Source organism: Stegodyphus dumicola, chromosome 11 (assembly GCF_044657685.1).
Source record: "Stegodyphus dumicola isolate Sdum_Otavi_A_Nest chromosome 11, ASM4465768v1".
Taxonomy (NCBI): domain Eukaryota; kingdom Metazoa; phylum Arthropoda; class Arachnida; order Araneae; family Eresidae; genus Stegodyphus; species Stegodyphus dumicola.
This window is the reverse complement of record NC_140778.1, coordinates 133,905,467-133,933,155: the sequence shown is the minus strand read 5'-3', so window position 1 is coordinate 133,933,155 and position 27,689 is coordinate 133,905,467. Positions and strand designations below refer to the sequence as shown.

General features: G+C 34.0%; 1 protein-coding gene across 1 annotated transcript in view; it reads left to right on the top strand.

The window, feature by feature from the left end:
- LOC118200930 (neprilysin-2-like) overlaps nucleotides 1–20,301 on the top strand; it is an 80,570-nt gene extending 60,269 nt beyond the window's left edge. Inside the window, exons 20-24 of the mRNA XM_085826487.1 lie at nucleotides 3,280–3,407; nucleotides 12,012–12,077; nucleotides 13,925–14,020; nucleotides 19,719–19,795; nucleotides 20,000–20,301. Of these exons, the coding sequence (XP_085682613.1) occupies nucleotides 3,280–3,407; nucleotides 12,012–12,077; nucleotides 13,925–14,020; nucleotides 19,719–19,795; nucleotides 20,000–20,099 (467 nt within the window). The 3' untranslated portion in view covers nucleotides 20,100–20,301. The remainder of the gene's footprint in view (nucleotides 1–3,279; nucleotides 3,408–12,011; nucleotides 12,078–13,924; nucleotides 14,021–19,718; nucleotides 19,796–19,999) is intronic.
- Nucleotides 20,302–27,689: the final 7,388 nt, after the last annotated feature.

The window sequence follows — 27,689 nt, the reverse complement described above, 5'->3', positions numbered from 1 at the left end:
CTTCAGGCTCCTTAAAATTATTTATTTAATTTATTAAAAATTAAATAAATAATTTATTTAAAATAAGTTGAAATATGGAAAAGTTCTTGCGTCATTATGTTCCTCAAAGCAGGAAACTGGAAAAAACAAATGGATGAAAAAATGTGCAGTGTTGGGCATTGATTTTGACTGCTGGCGGGATATGCTTTTCAATTCTCTGCAAAGACACTTGGTAAGGAGGGAGAAAATGCCATACATTCTACCCCAATTATAGGGCCACAGACGCAAAGATCCAATATCTAAATTCCTGATGGTGATGATCGTCCACTTCTTTTTAATTCCAGCGCAACTGTGAAATTATTAGGTTTGTCGAAAGAGAAAACATGAAAAATGTTCAGTGTTTAAGGTTTCAATCAGTGCAATGTGCAGAGTCTCGAGATCAGGATCTTTCAACAGCCAGCACGGCATGCTTTCCAATTACACTACCAAGGCACATCATAAGAAGGGAGAAAATGCATTACATTCTCCCCGACTTTAAGAGCCATGGGGGAGGCAGGAAACCAGACCCTAAATCCTGGTGGTGGCGAATTATCGTCCACCATGTTTTAATTCCAGTACATATGTAAAGTTTTTAGGTTTATCGTCATTTCTCTTAACGAGACTTGAATGCCGGACCTTCCGATTGCTAGCTTGATGTGTTTTCAAATTACACCATGAAGACACGCGGTAAGAAAAGAGAAAATGCATTATAAAGTGGATACTTGGAGCTTCAGCATGACAGGAATGCGGCAGTTTAGGTAGAGTAGAAAGAAGTCATTATCAACATGAAAAAATTATCTGTAAGACAAATTTTCAGTTGATAGGAATTTTTCGTTTAGCAATAAAGTGTGTTGAAAAGATATCAGCGAAACATCTTCCTAAATTGCGGTAAAGAGAGTCAGTAAAGAGTATTAAAAAGATATCAGCAAGGAAGTTTCCTAAACCGCCAAAAAATAAATAAATAAAGAGAGGCAAGATAAATAGACTTGCGAAAGCAAATCATTCTGAAACCAGGTAGTGAAACCTCTTCACAACTGCTTCTCTGGTACGAATTTAAATATTGAACTAGCGCATCGAAGAATATGAAATAATTCATATAAAAGGATGACTGCCAGAAGGGAACTAAGGATTAGGAGATCAGAAAAAGAGACTTAATGTTGTAACAGAATTTAGTTCTGTGAGCGCCATGACCGGCTTTAACCAGTCATGAGATATTTTGTCAATTAGTATATATTAACTTATAATTTAAGATATTTTGCGCAGCTGAATTTTCTTCGCCCACGGGTGTTGGTACTTCTCTAGTACCATTTGTTTGGAAATATATTTGCCTAGTGCCCTTTAATGCGATCTACTGGCGAAAACTCCTTAGTAGTTAATGACCAGAAAAAAGTAAGTCATAAGTCATAAAATATATTTAGCTTTCTTATTTTCTTTAATAATATAAATGACATCTTAATAATGTAAGTTTGTGAAAATAGAGACTAAAATAATAAATATGAGAGCAAATTTAGCTAATAAAGAATGTTTAAATACATGTTAAATACATGATCTTAAGCATTGTCTCTTGCATAATAAGAATTATCTTAAGCATAGTAAATAAATGTTTCTATACAGGGTGAAACTGAACAAGTGGGCAAAACTTCAGGGGCTGATAAACAGCTATACGCGCAATATTCGTCTTAGAATGTATGCTCGGAACGCAAACAGCGAGCCGCTACCGTGAATTGCTGAGAGGATGACTTAGTTGTACGAACCACGAAGTTTCCTAGGCGATGGATTGGTGCGGCTAGTCCCATAGCTTGCGGAGTAAGATCATCGGATCTCTCGTGTTTGGACCTTTTTCCTGTGGGGGTCTTATGAAAAGGCTAATCTACGAGTGCTCCGTTGAAACCAATATGGATCTAATCGTCAGGATCGTCATTGTTCCTCGCGATATTCTGTAAATACCTGGTGTCTTTCCAAATATGGGTCAGTCAGTATCCCGCAAGTGCGAAGCCTGCATTTGCAAATAAAGATTTAATTAATAAATTTTAAAACGGGTGCTTTTGAGGAATTTCTTTGAGCACGTACATCAGTTATATCCCTGCTAATTAAAATGTTTTCCGAAGTATTTCCTCTCATTCTTGTGTTGATTCGTTAAATGTGACAGAAGAAAACTACACTTAACTTCTCACTGATTGTGTTCCGACAATACATTCTATGATTAATATTGCTTGTAAGCTGCCTTCTGTCCCCCCCTAATGTTTTGCCCACATTCACCCTATAGATATAAACGGTTGGTACTAATGTATGTCCAATAAAATCTAGTTTAAATAAATGAAGATTTAATTGATAAATTAAAAAAGTGTCATGAGCCTGGGTGATCAAAAAGTCGCTATAAATTTGAAAACTTAATAAATCACGGAATAATGTAGATAGAGTGATAAAAATTGACACACATACTTAGAATGACATGGGGTTTTATTAGAAAAGCAATAATTAGACAAGCAATAATCTGATCAGAAAAGCAATAATTAGAATAACAAATTAAGACCAAGCAAAGATGATGTTCTTTACAGGAAATGCTCAATATGCTCACCATCATTCCTCAACAATAGCTGTAGTCGAGGAATAATGTTGTGTGTGAACAGCACTGTAAAGCATGTCCGGAGTTATGGTGAGGCATTGGCGTCGGATGTTGTCTTTCAACATCCCTAGAGATGTCGGTCGATCACGATACACTTGCGACTTCAGGTAACCCCAAAGCCAATAATCGCACAGACTGAGGTCTGGGGACCTGGGAGGCCAAGCATGACGAAAGTGGCGGCTGAGCACACGATCATCACCAAACGACGCGCGCAAGAGATCTTTCACGCGTCTAGCAATATGTTGTGGAGCGCCATCCTGCATAAAAATCGTACGTTCCAGCAGGTGTTTATCAGCCAGGCTGGGGACGATGCGATTCTGTAACATATCGGCGTACCTCTCACCCGTCACGGTAGCAGTTACAAAACCAGAATCACGCATTTTCTCGAAGAAAAAAGGGCCCGATAATAGTACATTTTTTAAACTTTTTTTTGGCTCTAATAAAACCCCATGTCATTCTAAGTATGTATGTCAATTTTTACCTCTCTATCTACATTATTCCGTGATTTACTAAGTTTTCAAATTTATACTGACTTTTTGATCACCCGGTATAACGTGCTTTTCGTGTTTAAACTAAGCGCTTTCCAAGGTTATGTTAAATGAAAATTGAATTTTCTGCATTTTTTAATATGATAGGTCGACATTTTGATAAAAATGGTAATAGGAACAACTGGTGGAGCACAGACGCAGACAAGATTTTCAGAAAGAAAGCCGAATGTATCATAAACCAATATAGTAATTACACAACAGATATTGGAATGCAGGTAAGATTCCATCTCAGTAGTCACGTTCTGTCTGTGTGTACATATATGTTTGTGAACTAAATTAAAAATATTTAGTCGGTTGTGGCAAAGCACACTAAGGTTATCTGCCTAATAATATGCGGAAGATAATTTTATGAACTCTACATCATAGCAATAAAACCATTAAGCGCAATTAATTTGCCAAAATGACAGCAATATAAGTTAAATTATAATATTTTTTATCTGCAACAATAAAAGGAAAAATATATCTGGGCGTATATCTCAGATAGTGTATAAATCGAAAGGCCTGAAGGGCAAAGTTTCCTAGAGATATTGCTCTTAAACTCGTAGTCAGTTTTCAAAATGCTATTTAGTTTTTTTATCACATAGCAGCAAAGTCTCGCGTAATTTTTTCACGTATCTGGCTTATCAATCAAACCTTTAATCTCAAAGTTTGTCATTTTACTTCAGTGTTTCCAAACGTAGGTATTATCCTTCCTCTTTCCTAGAAGCGCTGAGGAGCTATGGGTAGCGCTCCATATACAAGGACCATTAGGGATTGTAGAGGAGTACGTGAGCAATAAAAATGCCCTAGAAGAATTTTATTGCGTAAGCACTTTTAAACAACACTTCAATACAAATTTTATTTCATTAAAAACTGATTCCTTCAATTTCCTAAAGAATTTTAATTAATAGCTTGATGCAGTGCAATTGCAGTAGGTAAATATCTGGGAGTAATTTCTGTCGATATAATGAGGACAATTCGCTTGAGCATTCATACAGTGCAAGGACGTATTAATAAAGTGGCTCAGTATGTGCAATTTTAGAATGAGACACACGCTAAAAGAACTGGTTTTGTTTATTGATATATGAAAGTATCTTATTAGATAATGAAGCTTTACGTTTGAAAATGTTAGATTCATCAAATGAAGAAAACTTTTATGAAGATAGTTGAATGCGTAATTGCTCCGCGTCATTCAGCTGCAAAAACAGCACAGCTCTTTCCAGCTATCTGATGATTTTCTTACGTAGGGCTTCCAGATAGAATAGTCTTTAGTTGAATTTCCAGGGAGAAATCTGAAGGGAAGAAAGCGCAAAAAAATTTACTTTCGCCTCGAAATGAGAAAATCAACCGGAAATGGAGGAAAAACAAAAGTCCAAATTTCTTAAAAGACCCATTTAAAACTAAGTGCAAAAGACATTTGATTAATGGTAGGTTTGATACAGAAAGAAGCTTTGACAGCTTTTCAATTTTTTATCAGATCTTGTGATTCTTGACTAATTTTTCTGAAATTAATTTTTTGATTTGAAATTTGAAAGCGAAATAAATATTAGTTTATTTTTTCTTTACTCAACAGAAAGAGAAGATACTATGGTAGGAAGACATATTGAATTCATGACATCAAGCAAAGGAAAAACCTATTTTTCTAATTGGCGGATATATAAATATCGAGTGCATCACTCTTTAAAAAACTGAGGTATTCGTTAAGGAATGATGCATTCGATACTTTAATACATCTTTTATGTCAGTTTCAGTAAGAATTTTACCTTGCTTATACTGGAACCTCATACAAAAAACATTACGACTTTCTCAAATAAAACTAGGATATGTATTGACTGGTGATTTCATTCAAGAGACGATTGAACTAGAAGGATTTGTGCTGAGTGTTACACATTTCAGCTTTAAAAATGGATACCAATTTAAAGGAACTTTCCTTCAACATAGGCAGCGATTTGCATTTTATAATCTTGAAATAAGCTATTAAAGTTATGATATGTGATGTATAGACAATTGCAAGTGCAGTTGGTCGCACTGCGTAATATGCAAATATCCAAAGATTCAATTTCTCAAACTGTAAGATATTTTGTATTACTTTTTACCTGAAAACAGCCTACTCATTGATACAGATCTCACTCCCGACACTATGCTCGATCGATATCTTATCACAGGCAATTTTTCGTGTAATGTTTTAATAGAATTTTTCCTGCACGATTATATAAAGACGTAATATGAAGTAGCATAAGATTGCATTCAGGTGTGATTTCTGATGTATGTTTGAATAAGACGTTTGTTCGCAGCAATTTGCTCTAAAGTTTCAAATCATGTCTAAATTTACAATGGTCTAACTGACACCTAGTTCAGCGTATGCACTGAAAGTCATGGATTCACAAGCTGATTTGAAAGAAATATTTATTTTTAAGATCGGCACTATTCAAAATGATGTTTAATTTTCTTTTTTAAAGGACCCCAGAGACACAGATTACAACTGCATTCGAAACATGCATGTATCTGACTTGGAAAGGTCGTTTGAGCAAGTGTATCTTCCACCACATCGATGTGGTATATGAAAGTAAATGACCCCACAAGGAAGGGGAAATGTGGCAGTTACTCCATGCGAGAAATGCTGCATTTTTCTGATACTCATTAACATATTGCTTGGTGGGAACGAACATCACCATGCATAAGGGAGATATAAAAATAAAGTGCTGCAGCGCAGAATTTAATGATGGTATGTAGGGCGTGATCCCAGTACCGCGTAGCCATCACTAAACCGTCTTTAAAAATGTGAAGCCCATTGTAATACAGCATTGAAACTCCATTCCATGCGATGATGCTGCCGCCTATGATTTCGGGATGTTCGATGATTTTCTGGACCTGATTCCTTGTTCCTCCAAAACCTTTCGCGCTTATCACCAGATTGCAGGAAAAAATCTGGACTCGCCCGTGAGCAGAACATTTAGCGTATCTCAGACAATCCAGTTGAGATGCTGTGACACCACTTTAATCTTGCCCTTTTGGATTGAGCGGTTAATGGAACATAAACATTTGGCACTCGGGTTACAGTTCCTTTATGTGAAGAAAACTGAAAGCAATTTATTTTTGACTTAAAATGCATAATTTTTGTATTTTGTTACTCTTCACTTTCATCTGAAATAAACTGCTGGCCAACAATGTCCTTGAATTTGTATATGAGACAATTTTTTAAAACCAACGTTTAAAAACAGAACGATGAAAACACAATGGAAATACTAAATTAAATTTAATAACCAAGCTATTTCTCATGAGTACGGTTATATGAATTATAATGCTGAAGTTCCTTAGCGTCAGATATATTATTATGTTGTAAAACAGGAAGGAAATATTCAATCGCCTCAACTTTTGAACCACACACCAACTTTTAACAATGTCTTGGATTACAAGCTTCGGACTGAGTATGAGTTCTTAATACCTTTCCAAAATTCTTCAAATTTTAGTAACGTGAAGTTACACCGTAACCCCGCAAGAAAGACTAGACCGTCAATCTCAGAACGCCTGCTATTGTTAGCTGGGCGAGTTCAATATACGCAGGTGAGAGGAATAGAAAGGAAAGGTTCCGGAATAGTTACCAACGGAAATAATTAGATCGTGGAATGGCTTTCAGTGGGTAATAGGGAAAAAAGGGATATGCTCGCTGACTTATTCCCGAACCGTGGAAGGAATTTCACTGCTTATTTTTATGCTCCATGTTTTATTGAACATTATTGTTTTATTGGACAGATTAATTTTTATCAATTTATGAAACAGAAACAATATTTCGTAGAGAAATACGTGTTTGCAATGTAAAATTGTACGCTTATTTAAAATTTGCTTAAAGGCATAACGTTTTGGCGAAATTACATAACTTTGTTTATTCCAAAGAAATTTAGTATTTATTAGAACTGTTATTACGGTAAAGTAACAGAGTATTACATGAAGTTACAATACGTAACTGTAAAGTTTTTATTTACTTAAGGTATTGTAGAAAATTGTAATTGTAAAAAAAAAGGGCGGACAATGAATAAGAATAATAAATAATACACTTACTAACGAAACGCTAGCTACCCTCACAAAGCAGGAGCCCGTTCATAGTAGGCGCTCAATTCCGGAACGACTCAAATCCCTTTTCCTTTCTCCTCTTAGCTAATCCCTACTTTCACGTACCATACCTATAAATCTTGGACTCTTCCAGCAAACAATAGAATTCGTTCCGGGATTGAGCGCCTACTGCAAGAAAGTCTCTTACGAAGGTCACGGCTCAGCTGGTCATCATTCACACTTGATTGACTGCTGACACACTTGATTGACCGATTGTGGGAGGAGAATAGGTGGTAAAAGACCGTTAGTTTGGCAGATAGGAAGAAAGAGTATTAAAAGAAGATTACAAAGTTTGCTGCAGCTATTTCTAGTCATTTTCTGCGAGTATTGCAATATAATAAAAGAAAACTGAACGAATAAATTTATTGTTTGGTTAAATGACTTTTTTCTCATTGTCAGCCACTATCAGTGACTGAGTGGTTAGGACCACTGTATGTTATAATCGGTTATTTTAATAGGTATTTCAAGGTTATTGCCATCCCTTCCCATTCGCGGTCGTAACTCGCGTCGTCACCACTGCACAGCATCTATTTTCTCCATCTTATTTGAGACTGTGGTTCAAGTCACGCTAAACTCAAATGAAGTGTGGGAAAAAAATAAATGACTTACCTTTCTTCCGGCAGCTTAGGCTTCTCATTGTTACGAGTCAGATTGTTCCGCAGAAAAAAGAAAAAAGCATCTAAGTTCCTCTTTTTAAAGTAACAAGCTATGATAATTTGCTCCGGGCTCAAATCCAGGCAAAAGAGATGGCTCCATAGATGGCTTTCATAATTTTATTTTAATGAGTAATTTTAATAAGAGCTCATTTTCCCTGAGGTTCCTTTACGAAGGCATTCCTTCCATTCGTTAGATAACTCTAGTTTGCTTTGCCTTATTCAAATAACTTACATCTTCTTTGGCCTAAAAGGTATTCTATAATCTCATTGCTAAAATAACTTTATGTATCGTTTGAAATAATTTTATTATACTTGTATGTGGCATTTGGGCAAAACAATCTTCATCGAAAAATAATTACTTAAATAACTTAAGAAAAAAAAAAGACATAATTTACTTATCCCATAATAAAATTATCATGAAGATTGAAGGTGATCAAAAAGTTTGGAGAGTTTATTGTAAATCCTCCCACATAGAACAAAAACGTCCTCAGGAAGTCCTGAAGATGTTCCCACGTCGTAAACACATATCCTCAGGGCACCCCAGAATATCCTCCTAAGCACATACACTTGAGTGCTTAACGTCATGTCCCAGTATGTCCTTAGAACATATTCGCTAGATTCCATTGACAGAGCACAGGATATTAAAGTCTTACATACCGGAATATTCCATTAACCTAATAAATAATTCTCTCGGGTGCCTATGTCACATCTCAGTATATCTTCTGAATATCTTCGCTACGTCCCGCCGACAGTTTAAGTGATACTATGAGGAATTACACTCATGTCCATAAATTAATGATAATTCGACGTCACGCGGAAATCGAACTCTAAAATAAATATATCACCTGTAAAATCATTACACACATCTTCAAGAATCAATGCAAATTTCAGGAAGTAACCATATGACACCGATGGTACGTCACAATGACGAGAGTGTAAGAGAGTGACATATAAGGAATACAGGCAAAGAAGTAAAATTGTTCGCAGGCGCTTTATAAGCATTTCAGTGCAATAACCGAATAGTTATGACCCAAAGGAGACATTTGGATGATTTTTTTACGTGGTAGAATTATCGGCCGTCTGGAGTGCGGGCGTACCCAAGTGGAAGTATCAGACGAACTTGGAATTGCCCAGAGTGTCATCTCCAGGCTTTGGCAACGATTCCAAGATGATGGTAATGTGAGTAGACGTTACAGCACAGGTCGCCCCAGAGTTACAACGCCGAATGAAGACCGGTATTTGGCAGTTACTGCCAAAAGAAACAGGAGGAGCGCAGCCTCAGACCTGTCTCGTCAGCTCTCTTCAGCCACTCGTACCACAATTTCAAGGCAGACCGTGTACAGACGCTTAGGACAGATTGGTCTATATGCTCGTAGACCTGTCAGATGCGTTCCACTTACTGCAACTCACTGTCGCCTGCGATTAGCCTGGAGTAGAGAGCATGCATTGTGGACACCGCAACAGTGGGCTTGTGTGATGTTTTCCGACGAGTCCAGGTTTAGCTTGCAGTCTGATTCTCGCCGGACTTTCATATGGAGAGCTCCAGGTACCCGTTAGCACCAAGAAAACATCATTGAACAACACCGTTACGGTGATGCAACGACATCATTGAACGACACCGTTACGGAGTGCTCGTTTGGGGTGGAATTATTCTGGGTTCCAGAACTGACCTGCATGTTCAAATTGGAACCATGACAAGCCAAATCTATTGGGACGTCATTCTGGAACAACATGTAGGTTTGTTTCGAGACGCCATGGGCGCACAATTTGTGTTTATGGATGACAACGCCCGTCCTCACAGTGCAAACATCGTAAGCGAATGCCTTCAATCGGAGGATATCACCCGTATGGACTGGACAATATTCTTACCGGACTCGAATCCAATAGAGCACGTGTGGGACATGCTTGGCCGACGAGTTGCAGCCCGTCAACCTCCTCCTACATGTCTATCGGAATTCTGGAGAGTACTGCGTTTTGAGTGGTGTAATATTCTCCAAGATCAGATCGATAATTTGATACTCAGCACGTCTAGGCGTTGTACGGACTGTATTGCATCGTCTGGGAGACATACAATGTATTAACAATCATACCAACCATGTAATATTTTTTTTTTTTTTTTTTTTTTTTTTGTAAATAGGCTTTTTTGTAATTTACTCCAGGAAGACAAAATCGCTAATTTTTTTAATAATAGCAAACATATAGCATCTTTTTTTTACTCTTTACCTTTTGTTTAATAAATAAGCTTTACAAAAAAGTCAAACTTGTTTTGCTTCTAACTCTTCCTTTGCCTGATTTTGCATTATCCTTAGTTTATGGACATGAGTGTAAAATTCTGCTTATCGCATCCTCAGAATATCCTTCTAATCTCCTAAACATATCCTTGCGAGTTCTTAATGTCGCACGCTAGTTTATCCTCAGAACATCTCCGCTAAATCTTTTCAAGAGTACGAGGGGTTTGTTGTGATGAATTAGGGGTTCGCACGATTATACTCAGGTGCTTTTCATATACTCACTATGGAAGAAAATGGCATGTTGAGAAGTTTTATGTAAATTACAGTTTTTTTTTTTAAATTTGAATATCATTTTTTAAATATCTTTTAGATATTTACAAAGTATGCAATGGACTTAAAATGACTCTTCAGTAAAAAACGGAGCACGAAATTGTGTTTAATACCAGAGATTTAACAATTCTTCACGAAGACTAATAAAACATTCTTGGTTTTGGAAGAACATTTTGCTAAAACCACTTATCCTTTTTATTACTATATTGCACGTTTAATTAATTGCATTTGCCTATTTACCAGAAGTAATGGAACTGTTGAAACCAGATATTAAAAGAGACATTTTGTAGTTTATGGATCAGTATGTATTTCAAGGAAAAAAGCGAGCACATGAAATATTTTAGAAGACATCTTTACCTCAGACATATTTACTTCTTGTCTGATTGTGTCATTACGTATAATTAAAAGAGCCTTTGAATATATATATATATATATATATATATATGCGTGCGTGTGTGTGCGTGTGTGTGTGTGTGTGTGTGTGTGATAATGTAGTCTGATGTAGACACATTGATTACATTGATATTAGATGGCAGCTGTATTAGGAAAACCACGTATTCACTTTTCAGTCATGACACTGAAAACTGCTGCGTAGCTGGCTGGAAACAGCGGTGTAGTGGATGGCCGAATGGAATTTCGGAAGAAGCCCGACCAACTTTGTAGCTAAGCATCATTTATTTCTGGATGATACTTGATACTTTGGTGTTTTTCATAGCATTCAGCAGGATGATTCGTTCCTGCTCTAACCATTATCCTCAAAGAATCCCGGCCCACCAGCGGCCGAGCGGTAACGTCGCTGAACACTGGTAGTTCGGTCTGAGGTTCGAATCCCCCGAACGGGCTGGCTTCATGCGTGTTTTCGTGGTTTTCCCATGTGTAACGTGTATACGAGCCAGTTTCCCTTAAAACGTCCTCCACGAAGGCATCCATTCCTTAAGGTAGATAGCCCTCGAGTGCTTTGTCGTAATCTAATAAACCAAACCAAACCAAACCTCAAAGAATCCCGACTGGGCCTGACATGTGATGAAGTCCGAAAACGAAAGTTCTCCATATGAGATAGAATTGAAGAGGGGATTTCTGGATGACGAATTTATTATTATTGACGACATTATTGTCTTAATTTGTTCAATAATAGGGGTGTTAAACTCACCCCAAAAATTTAGATATATAATTACATTCCAAATAGCGAAGAATATCTAGCAGAAATTAACGAAACATTGCAGCAGGAAAGCAAAGTGGCGAAAGGAAATGCGTAGTTAGTTGCGATACTTTTATAAACTTTGAAAGTCTTTAAATTAATACTGGGCAAAAGTTTAAATAAATGCGGACGCTGCAGAGACAACGCAGATATCTTGAATGTGTTTAACTTCATTTAAAAATTGGTAATTGAAAGATCTACAGTCAATGTGTTGCAATAAAGTTTTAATTTGTTAAGATATTCTTTCTTCCTGTTTTTATACCTTATATATATATATATATATATATATACATTTATAAATATTTTCTTTCTCAGCTAAACGGCGTTCAGACGCAAGCAGAAAATATAGCGGACACAGCAGGACTGAAAACAGCTTATTTGGTAAGAAAATAGCTAGTATTATTTTAGGAAATTTAAATTCCGAATTGGGCCAATAAATTCCGAATAAAAAAAAAAAAAAAAAAAAAAAGGGGGGAGGAATTTGAGTCATGTTACAAAATAATTCATAGTTTATATATTTTATATTAATAATTTAAATAAAAACCTGTCCTTTTACAATTTAAGAATGTGTGTTAACCATATTCTTAAATTGTAAAAGGACGACTTAACCACATGTAATTCATTTCAAAGCATAACAGAAAGCTTATTTTTTATTTTACACAGCAACAGTAGTTTAATGCAGTCAAGTGTTTTTAATTTCTAGTTGTTATACATAATACTTAATTTTAAAAACATTCTTATTAGAGAGCATAACTAAGAAATCTCTCACACAGTGATTGCAAAGAATGTTGTTAAATTTACAAACGTATTGAACAGCATTGTAACAAGAAAGTACTGTACAAAATATGTAAATTTAGGGGCGAATGTAAGTGCAACGCTTGTCATGGTAATCACGCTTGCATTGCAAAATCGTATTCAAGTGCAACGCTTTTCGGACACGCCTACTGAAAATACGTCACTTCCATAGAGGAATTTTGCAGCTACTGCTGACTGTTCGTACTTTTCATAGTATAGAGAACGCAAACTGATGCAAACTCGTCGAAATAAAAATAGCGTTCGAAAAAGAATCGTCAAGTTATTACTCGCCTTTCGAACTTCGCATTCGTATCGTTAATCGCTTCGTAATATGTGGTGCTGTCGTCGGGAATTATCGTAATGGTTGGGTGAGTAAATAGTTTTGTTGAAAATTTGTTTGAATAGAATATTTTGTAATTGTTGAAGTGGTAAAATTGTTTGATGCCGTTGATCTTGTTTGGTAAAAATTTACAACTTTAGGTTTCGATCGCATTTACTGAATGCATTTGCAAGTAAGAAAATGCTGTGTTTTCTTAGAATTAGAGTTTGTTGTTAATGCTTTGAAGTGTGATTTGTTGTTGAAAATTACAGTTTGTTTTCTTAGAATTCTAGAATTAGAATTTATTGTTAAAGTATTTGAGGGGTAAAATTTGTTGCTAGAAATTGTGAAAATGGCTAAATTGTTAAAGCTTCGAACTAAGCGTGACACACATCGTGAACAAACTTTAAAGTTAGTAGAAAAAATAAACAGATATTTGAATGAATCAGATATTGACATAGATGTAGTGATTCATATTTAGAACAGTTGAATAGTAAAATTGAAATTATTAACATACTAAATAGTGACACTGATGAATTGTTGAAAGAAGAACAAGAAATTAAGGATGAAATTAACACAGTAAATGAATATAACGAAAAAATAATACCAGTTAAAGTAAAGTTGCAAAACAAAATTAAATCAATTGGAAATGTTCCATATCAGTCAGGTGAACAAACAGTAAATCCAGAAAATGTTCACGTAGAAAATAAAACTTTGCATTTAGGAAACAGAACTAAACTGTTAACAATAAGATTCATTTGAGTCAAAGAATTTCAATGGTTTAAAGAACAAATAAAAAGGCTTTTATTTAAGTTTAAATAAAAGGCTAATTCTGAAGTTGTGTTTTTATGCATTTCTTGAATGTTTCTCTTTACTCAAATGTACATGGATTTTATAACAGTTACAAATAAGAAAATTTTAATTAAAAAAATACACTTTTATTAATAGAAAGTGATAGAATTTCTTTAAAATTAATTAATAAAACACTGTAAAAACATTTTCTTGTTGTCTTGATACAAAATTTATATTTGGATACTATTTTCCTATGAAAGTTAGTTAATTAATTTTGATTTGAAGGGGCATTTAATTAAATGTATTCCTTTTTTCCCTACAGGCCTACCAGTCGTGGGTGAGAGATAAAGGAATAGAGCCAAAGTTGCCTGGATTAAAGTATACACCGAATCAGTTATTTTGGATAGGTTTAGCAAATGTAAGTTTAAATCGCTTCCTAACAGCAGCTAAAAGCTACTAAATGCTGAAAATTCTATTTTAAGTAAAATTTGTCTAAATCATAAATCATATGAAGTCTGATAAACCGTCATAAAATAAGCAAATTTTTCTTAAAAATGAAAATGAAAATTGTGATCATCTAACGTTAATCAGAATACCGAAAACAATATTCAAATTAAAGGCTAGAAAATGTGCTAGATAATGATGCAATAAGCTTAACAAAGAGTTACAATTAAAATTAGGATACAAAATATGATTGATATATTAAAAGCGCATGAAAATAAAGAATAATACGAAAGTTTGTTTTATATGCAGAAATATGTAGATTGGTCCACGGATATATACAATAAAGGTTACCACTATAGAGCCTATTTATAATGAAAATATTTTCAATAATGATGATTTGATAATGAAACCATATTGCTATGATATATAATAATGAATGATTTGATATATGATAATGAAACGTTTTTTATATAATGATGATTTGATATATGATAATGAAACTTTTTTTATATAATGATGATTTGATACATGATAATGAAACTTTTCTTATATAATGATGATTTGATAATTGACAAATTTATTTTACCAATAAATTTTGTTCTTCCAAATGTAAGTTGTAATAGATGGTGAATGAATTTGAAATTAAGTAATCTTCTTTTGTCAAATATCAAATATTTTAATTTGGTTAAAGTGTATAAACACTCTCCTTCTGTTTCCTTAACGTTTATTTAGATTAAAGCGCTTAGGCTAAATTTGCTGCTTTTCAATTTCATTAAAATTATTAATGGCGATTTTTTCATCAATATATCTGAAAGTTAATTTAAACAGGTCAAGAACATTAAGATTATCGAGTTAAACTATTTAACAAAATGAAAAATGTTACACAAATTTGTAGATTCTCTCAATAAAAATACCATTAACTTGCTGCAAGAAATTTAACCAAATGATGATATACTGTCAACTGAGGTAGGTTGCCCAAGTTCTTAATTTAACAATTTTATTAATTACTAGGAATAAATTATGAAGTTCAAAGAGACTAATATTACTGTCATTTAATGATAAAAAGGTGTATATTCAATGTCGTAAGAGTAAGTATTAAAAATCGAAATTTCTAGAATGGTTTGTATGATATATTTTTTATTATAAATAAATCAATAATCAAACATAGTTTTAGTAATGTCATTTTTAACAGGCCGAGAAAATTTTTTGAGAATATTGGCAAAGCTTCAATCAACTGCTTAAAGAGCTTAAGTCCATTAGCAATGAATTTGAAACCAATTAAATTTTTGTAAAATTTGGGCATTGCAATGAAGTTTGCGCAGAACTTCAAATTTTTTTTTTGTAAAATTTGAGATTTTTGATAATGATGTTTTCGTCAGATAAGAGTTATTTTTGTCTATAATTTCGAATTTTAATACTTTTTATATAATTTTTTAATACAATTTCTTTCAAATAACACTAAACTTCGTTTACATTTGATAAGTTTATATCTGAGTTTTCTGATTTCCCTGAAATTAGATTTTGGTTTGATAAATTAACCTATACTAAAGTTTAATTTGATGTTTTGATAAACTCTTCATTCTTCAATAGCATTAAGCAGAAAGATGTGTTTATAACTGGTTGTTATATAAATTGATTAAAGTTGAATTTAAATTTACCGAGATATTTTTTAATTTTAAGGTTATAATTACCTCCATTTTTACTTCGCAGTTTTGTGAGTCCTTTCATTTGCTTATTTTCTGTAATACTGAGAACAGCTATGATAATATACTTTAGGATATATATAAATATATATTTTGTAATTAATATTTTGACAAAAGCTGGGAGTGTCAATTTCTGGTTATTATCGCGATTAGTAAGAATCTCACTAATTTTTTGTTACGTTTAATGTAAATTTTAGTGTTTAAACTATTGATTCGGAAATACTTCTTTTTGTTTAATAATTTTGATGAGTTTCATTTAATTTGATGGATGGAGTAAACTTTGCCGTAATTAGTAAGGCTTTATTTTATATCACATAAAATTTGTACTTAAAAATGTCTTTTATAATATCAATGATAATATTGTCCTTTGGAGAAAAATTATCTAAAAATATCTTAATGTTGTATGATTTTTGTTTTAAGAGTGAATTTTTTTATTTAATTAATTGTTTTGCTTTCTCTGGGAAAAAAAATACCTTTTTGGTAGATTGATATATCATCGGTTATGTAGCGAAGTCATCGGCCCGAAGACCTTTGCTACCATATACTCACATGTGTAACATTACTTCGAAACATAAAGTTCGTGAGAATCCGCTAAACGGAAATATTTCGATGAAAAAAGCAATTATATAACAATTAAATTCTACATGGCAGATGGATTCGTCATGGTAGTTGAAATTTTCATGGCATGAGCAGTTCTTGTGTACAGAGAATCAGCATCCCTGGGCATATTCAGAAAAGAAAAGATAGGGAAAATATTTTATGCTTTTAACATTTTTAAAACGAGCTACTACAGCACAATATTTAGGAAGTTACTCTAGATACACTGCATCACTACCTTAAATATTTGCACGGTTAGGTGGTTTATTAATTTACAAGAATCGGGAAATGCAGTATGTATATTAAAGTTATTAAAAATATCATGAAATTAAAGAATGCACACTTGCTTTGCCACTACAGACCTTATAATGCAGCGACAAAATTTAAACGTGAATTTAGCTGCTATTAAGATATTTACAATTTTTAAAAGGAAATTGTAAAGAGTACAGATTCGGTTGATTATTATATGACACTTTCTATTATATAACTCCCTTTTAGGAATTCTGTATTCAGTTCCGATTCTGCTCTCGCTTCAAGAGTCATAATGAGCGTATCATAAGAACTAGGCGTTGAACAAAGCAAAAGTGCTGAAACGGGATCGGCAATGTCGCGAGATGATAAATTTATTTATCGAAGACAGCCAAATAATCCACATTAAACATTAAACTACTTCTAAAGCCTCCTGAGAAAAACTCAGGTAGGTACATGAAAGGTCTAACCTCTCAAGTAAACTATCTTTTCTTTTGCGAATCTTTCCCTTTTGCGAAGCTTTACAGTTTGAAGCTTGAGGAAGATGGAAATATGCAAACACATATAAATACATTACTGGAGTTAGTTCGATAAACTCAAATCAACAAGGGAGGACATAAAAGACGAACAGGTTTCAGCACTTTTGCTTTGTTTAATGCCTAGTTCTTACGATAAGCTCATTATGGCTCTTGAAGCGAGAGCAGAATCGGAACTGAATCTATAATTCTTAAAAAAGAGAGTTATATAACAGAGAGTGTCATATCACTGTCCTTTCCTCAAGGAGTGAGAAAAACAATGCGAGTCCCAAAATTAACTACTTTGCAGGATGTCCAGATTACACTGTTTATCGCGCTATTGGCGACAGTCCATTACTATTTGCATACCATTAGATCATGCACTAAAGTACCTTCTTGCAGGAAAATAAGAATCAGCACACTAAAAATCATAATACAAGAATAGAATGAAAAATAATTAAAAAGCAATAATATTTTGAAGCCCACAGTGACATTTTGTAAAAGAATTCGACTAAGGATCGAGTTCGCTATCGCTTGTGCGAAACAAAGAGTAATTAAGACACAATAACACGCCGAAAAAATACTAATTCAGAAGTCAAACAACAAAAATCATCTCAACATACTAAAAGGCACACTCTTGTCTTAGGAGATTATAAAAATTCTGTTGTCATTCCCTTCTTTCCATCAATTAGCTATAAAGTTGCACATATTTTGCAGAAATTTAAATTTCGGGTTGTTTATTCTCCCATCAATAAAATTCCGAGTTCCATACTTAAGGACCCTATTCCGGATATGAATTCCTGGGGTATTTATAGGATTCCTTGCCAGTGTGGTTTAATTTACATTGGCCAAACTAAGAGAGCCTTAAAATTTCGCGTCAAGGAACATGAGGCATATGTTAGAAAAAAGGAAACACAGAAGTCTTCTGTTGCGCAACATTGTTGGTCCGAAAATCGCACTTTCAATTTTTCTGCTGCCAAAATTATTCAAAAACATCTTCCATTGGAGAACTGGATTTTCTAGAGGCATTTCACATTCATAAAAATCTTTCTGTTCTAGTTAACGATCCTAATTCCAATCCAAATTTTCCTTCGGCCTTTAAAGAAATTATGTTTTAGTTCTGGTTTCACCAACAGATGGCGCCACTTGCTTATTCTTGTCCACTTGCTTATTCTTGCTTTCTTATCTTATCTAATCATTTTTTCCTATCTTGTTCATTTGCGGTTTTGCAGCTGAGGATGGTGGTTCGGTAAAACCATCGAAACTAGTCCTGTGGAAATTTTGTAAATATAACGCTGATTTTTGTTGTTTGTCTTCTGAATTAGCAAACAGAGTAAAGTAAAGCTTTTATTTCAATTAAGATGAAATTTCAGAATGTACCGGTGGTCTTTGACTATTTCTTCCTGCAGTTTCTTTCAGAATTATTTTTTAAAAAATCATATATTTCTGTAGATGTTTGTACCGTAATTAAGTTTATTTTATATTGAGTTCACAAGGATAAATTACTTTTAGCTTGAGAGTTTGGAAAAACTTTTATTTCTATTTTAATATCATTAAAACTATGCTTATTAAGATACTTTTATTCAGCTGCGCAATAAGTATCAAGGTTGCTATTTTTATTATTTTTAAAATTTTGGTTAAAATTCTTTGATTATTAATTTTTTAAATTAAATGATTTTTTGTTTTCTCCTATATATTTTAAATCCAGGTATTTCAAACGATTGATTAAACAATATTAGGAATTTTGTAGAGAATGTTTTAATTTTTAGCAAAATTATTAGGCTTTGTTGTCTTAGGAATTTTTATATTTTATGCTTTTAATATTTTTAAAAGGAGCTACTACAACACAATATTTAGAAAGCTATACTAGATACACTGCATCATTACCTTAAATATTTGCACGGTTAGGTGGTTTATCAATTAACAAGAATCAGAAAATGCAGTATGTATATTAAAGTAATTAAAAATATTATGAAATTAAAGAATGCACAAATGCTTTGCTACTACAGACCTTATAATGCAGCATCAAAATTTAAACGTGAATTTAGCTGCTATTAAGATATTTACAATTTTTAAAAGGAAATTCTAAAACGTACAGATTCGATTGATTATTCTCACGCTATAATTATGTTAAATTCTATGTATCGTTGTTTTAATCAATTATATAAGAAAGAAAATTTATCTTCCGCTACTTTATAACATTTACTCATAAAATCTGCAAAAGATTCAACTTTGTAGTTGGTTATTTATCGGTTGGTTTACTTCAAAAGTATTCAAACGATATAGTAATTTACATTACAAATTTAAATTACCTGATATAAATTGGAGTAAATTTTAGGTTAATATATATTTCTTTAAAAGTACTTTCTAATCATTTGATTAAATATTACATAATAATAAAAATTTATACATAATAATATTTAGTATTAAATAGTTATCTTGTTTAAGTACCTTTCATACTTCTAACATTTTTAAGTATCATTTCATGAAGGCACCTTTTAAACTTAATATTTCATGGCACGACTATGTATATTGCCAAATGTATGTGTAAATATACGTATATTGCCAAATGTATGTGTTTAATATTATTTTTACTAAAATATTTCAGTCATGGTGTGACAATTTAAGGCCGGAAATTCTCAAGTATTTCATTTTGTCATTGGTACACAGTCCACAAAAATTTAGGTAAGAGAAAAAGAAATGTTTTTATGCAAATTATGAGAATATTTCTAAAATAATCCTGATTGTACTTGAAAATATGTATATTAGTACTGCAGATGGAAAATATTAAATTTCTGATCGGAATATGCTAAAAGTTTAGAAAAACAGATTCAAAGACCTGAAAACGTGTTCTACATAAATGTATTGAAAATACTTAATCTTTTATAGAGTCAATGGGGCAATTTCTAATCAAGCAGAGTTTGCAAAAGAATTTGGTTGCAAAGCAGATTCAGCAATGAACCGAAGAAACAAGTGCCAAGTTTGGTAGAAGAGCCTGCTGAATATGCTACATAACAAACAATGGAAATTTCAAAAACATTATATTAGTAATTTATTTTAGCATCATGTTTATACTCGTATTATCTCTTTAAGAATACTATTTATGCAAACTTTAATACATATTAAATTTTTATGCTCTTCTGCACTTACCAGCAATTATTTTTATCTTAATAAAATTTAAAAGCTTGTTGTTGATGACTTTTAGTGTTTTTCTGACCATAAGAAACTCAATCTAACCACAAGAATATCAGTCATTTTTTAATCTAGTATAAAATGTATTTATAACACATTTTTAGCAGAAAAACTTACTAGAAATGGAGTTACTAGAAGTCGTTGCTTTCAGTAATAAATGAGTTGTTGCTTTCAGTAATAAATGAGTTGTTGCTTTCAGTAATAAATGAGTCGTTGCTTTCAGTAATAAATGTAATAAATGAGACAACCAGCTACCATAAATTTTATATTTTTCAGATAAAGCTTTCGCAGCCGCACGCATGTTCAGAAACACACGATTGACCTAAAATTATGAGTCAATCATATGAAACTGGAAGTTCTTAGGAGAGATCCATCAACCCTTCTAGGAGAGAGAAGGTCGGCAGTAAGTTTAAATACAGAAATAAATTTATCATCGTTGAATTCTCTAAGCTCTTCTTCGAAAGGAAAGTGCAGTTTTCCATTTAAAAATTGTTTTTATAGTTACGCTTTGAGCGGTTACTGGCATTCAATGCATCATCAGTTTTTGTAGCGAGAGATGGCCATGTAAAATTTTAAATATTATAACAAAATTAAAATGGTTACTAACTTCAACTATAGTTCAGATTACATCAATCAGATATTTTGTTCGAAAAAAGAAGAAGTTTATTTATTCTCATATCAATTAAACCCGTTAAATTACTCAATGTTCAAATCTAAAACGACAAAAAAGAAATATAATGTAATAGTAAAATTGAAGATTGCTGAAAAAATTCGCTAACTCGAAAAATATACAATTTGCTAAGAAATGAACACTCAATTAATTATTATGCCAAAAAATTTTTATGCCAAAAAAATGAGGAAGTTTCCATGTGTACATTGAGAACTTCTCAAATGCCTAATCTGAAACAAAAACGCAAAATGTAGCAAATTTGAATTACAAAGTCTAAGCAAACAACAAATATATTACTTTTGGATATCTAGGTTATAAAAAAGTTATACTGCCCCTTTCAATTTTTGACTGTTCAGTTTGACAGCGCAGGATCTTACTAGACAATCTCTCCCAGGAAACGTTTCAATAATTCTACAGAGGGTCTAAAAGCTTTGCGATGGTTCGATAGCTTGTATAATCAACATGTCACCAGTTTTGAATTTGTATGAATTGTTAGGGGAATGAACGTAATCTGTTGCTCCAAATTTAATAAATATACACTTTTCTAAAATAGAAATGAAAAACACTAGACCGTCAATCCCGGAAGCTTAATGGCAAACCGCACATTGAGTTGATCAATGTTAACGAATTTCGCTTACTGCGCATGGTGTACCGCTTACTCAATGGTGTACCGCTGGCGTGGGAGAAAATACTGGCGACTAAGCATAAGCAACCCTACACAAGCCTGTTCGTCATGTAGGTCTTATCGACTATTTACAACTGCAACAGTCTATTTCATTTACTTACAATAATTTATTTGACCATTAATTCAGTAATTTAAACTAGATTTAATCCTTAATTTGTTAAATTATATATGAATGGAACGTATGGTAAACACTCAATTGTTTTTATTCCTCAGGAGTATAATCAGCTAATCTCATAACGATTTTTCCCGAAAATGCTATACTTTATTCATACAAGGTCATTCTTATCTTCTTCGCTTGCGGAATGTATCTCATAACGATTTTTCCCGAAAATGCTCTACTTTATCAACTGCAACTTCATATTGTACTTCTTGGTTGCTATTTAAATCAAAGCTATGCAAATATTTCATTCTTTAGCTTTGCCCAAATCTTTTGAGTGCAATTGTCAGGTAAAACAACATACTATGGAGCATGTTTTGGATTATTTCTGAAATGGCTGGCCTGGAGTTCCTAATTACCACACCTACAAAAACAGCCATACCCTGCATACCAAACGTTAAGCAACCAAATAAAATTAGTAATTTTTCAGAGTGTAGAAATTGAGAGGTTGAAATTCGTTGTCGATGAAGGTAGAAAAATGCAAATATCGTCTGTTGTGCAGCACATGTTGGATTGTCCTAACAATACGCCAATTTGGCAGTAGTTGAAGACCCCAGTATTCTTGAGTTTCAATGATGCAGGTTTATGTAATTGCTATTATGGCATGTTTACATCCTTCAGTGATAGTTTTTCATGACGTTGGTGTTCCCATGGCAGAAAGAAGGGCAACAGATAGATAGATAATTAGCGCCGGCCTGCTATCAAAAGCACTGAAACAGGAAAGTTAATCAAAGACATCATTGCTTACTTTGGCATTAATCATTCTATAATATCTCAAATGGGAAAACTAAAAAAGAATCCATCTGTCTGAAGACTTGTAATTGCTCCACCAAGAAGTATAATGAATTTGAAGGGTTACAGCCGGAAACATCGTGGCGAAAACATTGCGAACGAAAACGTTGCGGAGAAAACAACGCAAGGCGAAAACGTCGTGGCGCAAAACATCGTGAGATAAAATAAATAAGCATATGCTTATTAAATAAAGCATATGCTTATATTAGTGAGATAAAATAAAGCATATGCGCACTTCTAAAACATCGTGGTACAAAATATCATCGTCGAAAATACAGCGGTTCAAAAACTTCGCAGTTTAAAAGCATCGTAGTGGAAAACATCGGGGTAAAAAATAAAGTGCCTACAAATCATAGCATCCCGTTAACATCGCAGGCATCCGTCTTTCGGGCTTTAATAATTGTAAATGAATACTCGTATAATTATCTGTGAGCGAAAGATGCAAAGAAGGATAATTCTTATTAGCTAATAAATTTATAAAAAGCAAAACAAGAAATTTAAGCAAAAAAGAAATAAGTTTCACTATAAGAGTATCAGATTAACAAAATTGAAGAAAATTATCTCATAATTAAAGTAGCAATTCTTTATAGATAAGGCCAATGCAGTTACTTATCTTCCTTTTGCAACCTTTTTTAGATTACACTTTTCATAAAAAATTACCAGTGAAATTTTATAAAAAAAATTTATTAATGGCGTTTGTTAGCTATGCCAGTTTCAAATTCTATTGAATGCTTATAAGTTGCACTAATTTTTCATGCTTAAGTTCCCATTTTACATTCTCAGAAAATGTTTATCAGTTAATAATAAATGCAAAATAAAATATGAATGCAAAAATTATCCTTCTTTCCATCTTGCTCTCATAAATTATTATGCGAGTATCCTTTCACAGTTATTAAAGCTTGAAAAACGCATGTTTGCGATGTTATCGTCATGCGATGTTTTGTTGGGTACTTTATTTTTTACCCCGATATTTTGAACAACGATGTTTATAAATTGCGAAGTTTTTGAACCGCTTTATTTTTGACGACGCTATTTTGTACTGCGATAATTTAGAACTGCGATGCCACGACGTTTTCGTTTTGCGTTGTCATCTCCGCGGCGTTTCCGGCCGCGATGTTTTCGGCGGACAGCCTTTTGAAGATAGGGATAAAGATGTAGTTGCAAACGGAATCGAGGTGTGACCTTCACAACTGTTATATCGATTTTTACAGCGTCATCTAACGCAATATCTGCTAGTATTGGGAGCGGGAGACTTCACATTGAAGAAACTGCACGCCTGAGTGCCACGTTTCTGTGTTCCAACACCCAGCCGATTTAGAGACGCAAGATCAAAGTAGCGCTGTCAACATCCATGTTACACTACCTCATCTTGTTAACGGACAAATTCAGATAGACTCCGGAATGAGATTGAAGGATGCTAAGTGTCTATTCAAAATGCTACAGAAATAATCAAGCTCAGAAAATCACCGAATATAAGACCTTCAGTGATGTCAACATCATAATCCCCGCCTCAGTTTGAATGGAATATCGCACACAGGTGAACATCTTTAACCCCTTGGGTACATTTGACGTCTGAGACACGTCATTCACTTTTTTCCTCCTAGGGTCGGATGACGTGTCTAAGACGTCAAACCAAAAATTAAACTCTTGGGTACATTTGACGTCTGAGAGACGTCATTCACTTGTTTTCCCTAGGAGCGGATGATTCACATACTTAGCACGAAACATTCAAATGCTGATTTGATAAACGCAGGCAAAAAACAAAATGAAGGTGGTGATAGCGAAAATATTATAAAAGAGGCATCTGTGCTTGAGTATAATAAAGGTATGGGAGGCGTTGAGCGTGCTTCCCAGTTCTAAGAAAATGTGTAAAGGATTATAAGAAAATGTTTTTTTTATCTAATAGATATGGCCTTTTATAATGCTCATGTTTTATACTCTAAAATCAACTGTACAACCAAGGCAAGCATTACTTCCTTTCGCTTAGCTATTGCCGCAGAATTGCTGGAGCAATTGTCATTGCCAAATTATAAACGTCGTGGACGCCCGTCAAGTAGCGATACACCATTTCGTTTGGCAGCGAAACATTGGGCACACTTTCCTGAGAATATTCCGTCAACTAAGTCCAAGCAACACTCTGGAAAAAGGTGCCGTGTTTGTTATAAGCATAATATTAGTAAAGAGATTACGTGGCAGTGCAAACAATGCAAAGTAGCACTGCATTTACTTACTTGCTTTGAAAAATATCACACTCTGCATAATTATTAGAAATTGGTTTTCTATTATAGCTTGAATTTATTTTATTTAGTTTTATTTTGTTGTTATTAATTTAGTTTTGTTTTGCAATTCTAATTACTTGAAGACATCTTAATACTACATATGTCATCAATATTTTAGAAATAAATAAATTCTTACGTAAAATGTACTGCTTTTACATTCTACTCCAAGCAACCAAAAATTATATCCGTTTCACATGCAAATATTTTCTCAAATAAATCCGTACCCAAGGGGTTAAGGATGGTTTTGTGGCTATCGCTTGTTATCGGAGGGAAGTCGTACTCACAATTGCCCAAGCAGCCGTTCTTGATTTGAATTTTTTTTGAAGATAACACTTGTCTTCAGTGAGCCAAAACTGATAACTTGTTTCTGGACGCTAAGAATATTTTTAGTATGGAGTTACCGCGTATTCTTCCGAGTGTAATCCCATTAACAATCTCTGGGATGTCCTTATGCGTACTGTCTCTGCACATGTAGATTCTCAAGCAGTTCCAGACTCTTGGAAATTACTCTAATCGAGAAATGGCCATTCCCAGTATCATCGACAGATAATCACATTGAAAATATGGTCGATAGGGGGAATATGGGAAAATCCGCGACCTTGAAATATCTTATAAATGTTAGGTCTGTCTTTGGTTTAGCTTTCAACCCAAATGTGAGGTCATAAAATAATTTACACCACAATAAATAAATTATGGTTTTCTTCCCTGTACATACTTGTTTTCTTTCATGCATAAATATGTTGCTACCTTCATGCGCAAGTTAATGTAAATCAGATCTTTACTTTTCCATTGTTATTGAATTTACCGTCACAGGCTTCCCTTTTGAGAGTCATTGTGTTTTTGGAAGGTAAAGAACGAAGATTTGATAAAAGATTTCCTGATTATAATATATAAATACTGAAATTTTCTAGTTTTATAGCAATATATATGCGGGTTTGATATCCATATATCTATCTATTTGTGTGCTTATATATATAGATGGAGGACAAAATAATACGAACACCTGTGAAATAATGGAAAATCTTTATTAATAGGGTGTTGGACCCACCCGTTGACTGAAGTACAGATTGAATGCGACGTGGAATAGATGCATAAAGGTCATTGACAATATTTAAAGGAATATTAAGCCATTCCTCCTGCAGAGCGGTCTCTAATTCCGAAAGTCCGGATGTAGGGGGAAATCGCGATTGAAGTTTGGACTCCAAACATGTCCATAAATGTTCAATAATATTTAAGGGGGCCAAGCAAGATGTTGAATTCCATCGTCATGCTTTTCGAACCATTCTTGAGTGCACCTATCAGTGTGGATAGGGGCGTTGTCATCTTGAAAAAGCGGTCGCTCCCTATAGAATACAGTCTGGACATGATCCTCTAGAATGCTTAGACAGTGATTGGATGTGATCCTCCCATGTAGAATAACAAGTGGCTCAAGACCGCGCCAAAATATCGCACCCCATACCATAATGGCGCCACCCCCATGGTTCACAGTCGGCGAGAGACAGTCAGAATGAAACGCTTCTTTTGGCATTCTCCAGACATAAACGCGTACAGTCGTCTGAAATAGCGTGAATGACGATTTATCTGACCATATTATCTGTTGCCACTGCTGTGGGGGGCCAGCCTTTGTGATCTCTACGCCATTGGCGTCGCTTGAAAGCATTAGTCACCAAGGGATTACGAATTGCCACTCCGCCATAAATGTTCGCAGCATGAAGTTCCTTTTTGACAGTTTTTGTTGAAACGGGGTCCTGGAGATGACTGTTCATTTCGGATGTTATCTCGGATAACGATTGCTTGTGATTTCGGGCTACTATGTGTTTCAAGACCCATCTACCACTATCAGCCAGCTTTAACTTTCGGCCACTGTTGTGCTTTGAAGACATCGTCTTACCCTCTTTCGTGTACGCTGTCATAACGGCTGATACCATACTCCTTGCAGACCGCACAAGATTTGCTGTTTTCGTAATCGATGTTCCACTTAAACACGCTCCAACTATCATTCCTCTTTGTAACTCTGACAGTTCTGACATTTCCAAAGACAGTCCGATCGAAGCATGCAACGCAGGTGACTGCTGTTGGGAGACTGATACCTTCCTCTTCACGCTCACTAGGTGGCAGACTTCCGTTGCAGTTGGCGCGGCAATACTGCAGGTGCCAAATACGTCATACCTTTTCACAGATTTTCGTATTATTTTGTCCTCCATCTGTATATATATATAACAAAATTTGACGTGTAGGAAAATAAATGTAAATATAATCTAATACTAAATCATGAGTAAAAGCATTCTAGTTATATCTAAGGAAAGGTGTAGCGAAGTATCATCATTAATCCTAATGCATGTGAAACATGAATTGGAACAACTTCAGGGTTCCGGTTCATGTTCCACATGCAATTCATATATATCACATTCATTTCATTTACTCAAAGGTTTATATAAATATATATGAGCGTTTGGGTATATGAATTGAGTATAAACCTTTGAGTTTAAAACTTATTTAAAACTATGTGAATTCGTGATGAAGTACCTTGTCAGTCATGTTAGAAAAAGGAATTAAATAATAATATAATCTCTTTAGTTGATAAGAAACTTTATCCACACCCTTTCGAACACGTTAATCACACATTACATACTATACACATTACACATTACACACACTATACACATTAATCATACACACATTGTTTCGATTCATTTTATCACCCTTTATCGTGTGCATTGTTTCAGGTTTTGTCGAATTCCGACCATGTGATTACTTTTTATGGGAGGGCCTGAACCGTGACCAAAGTGATGAAATGAGCTGAA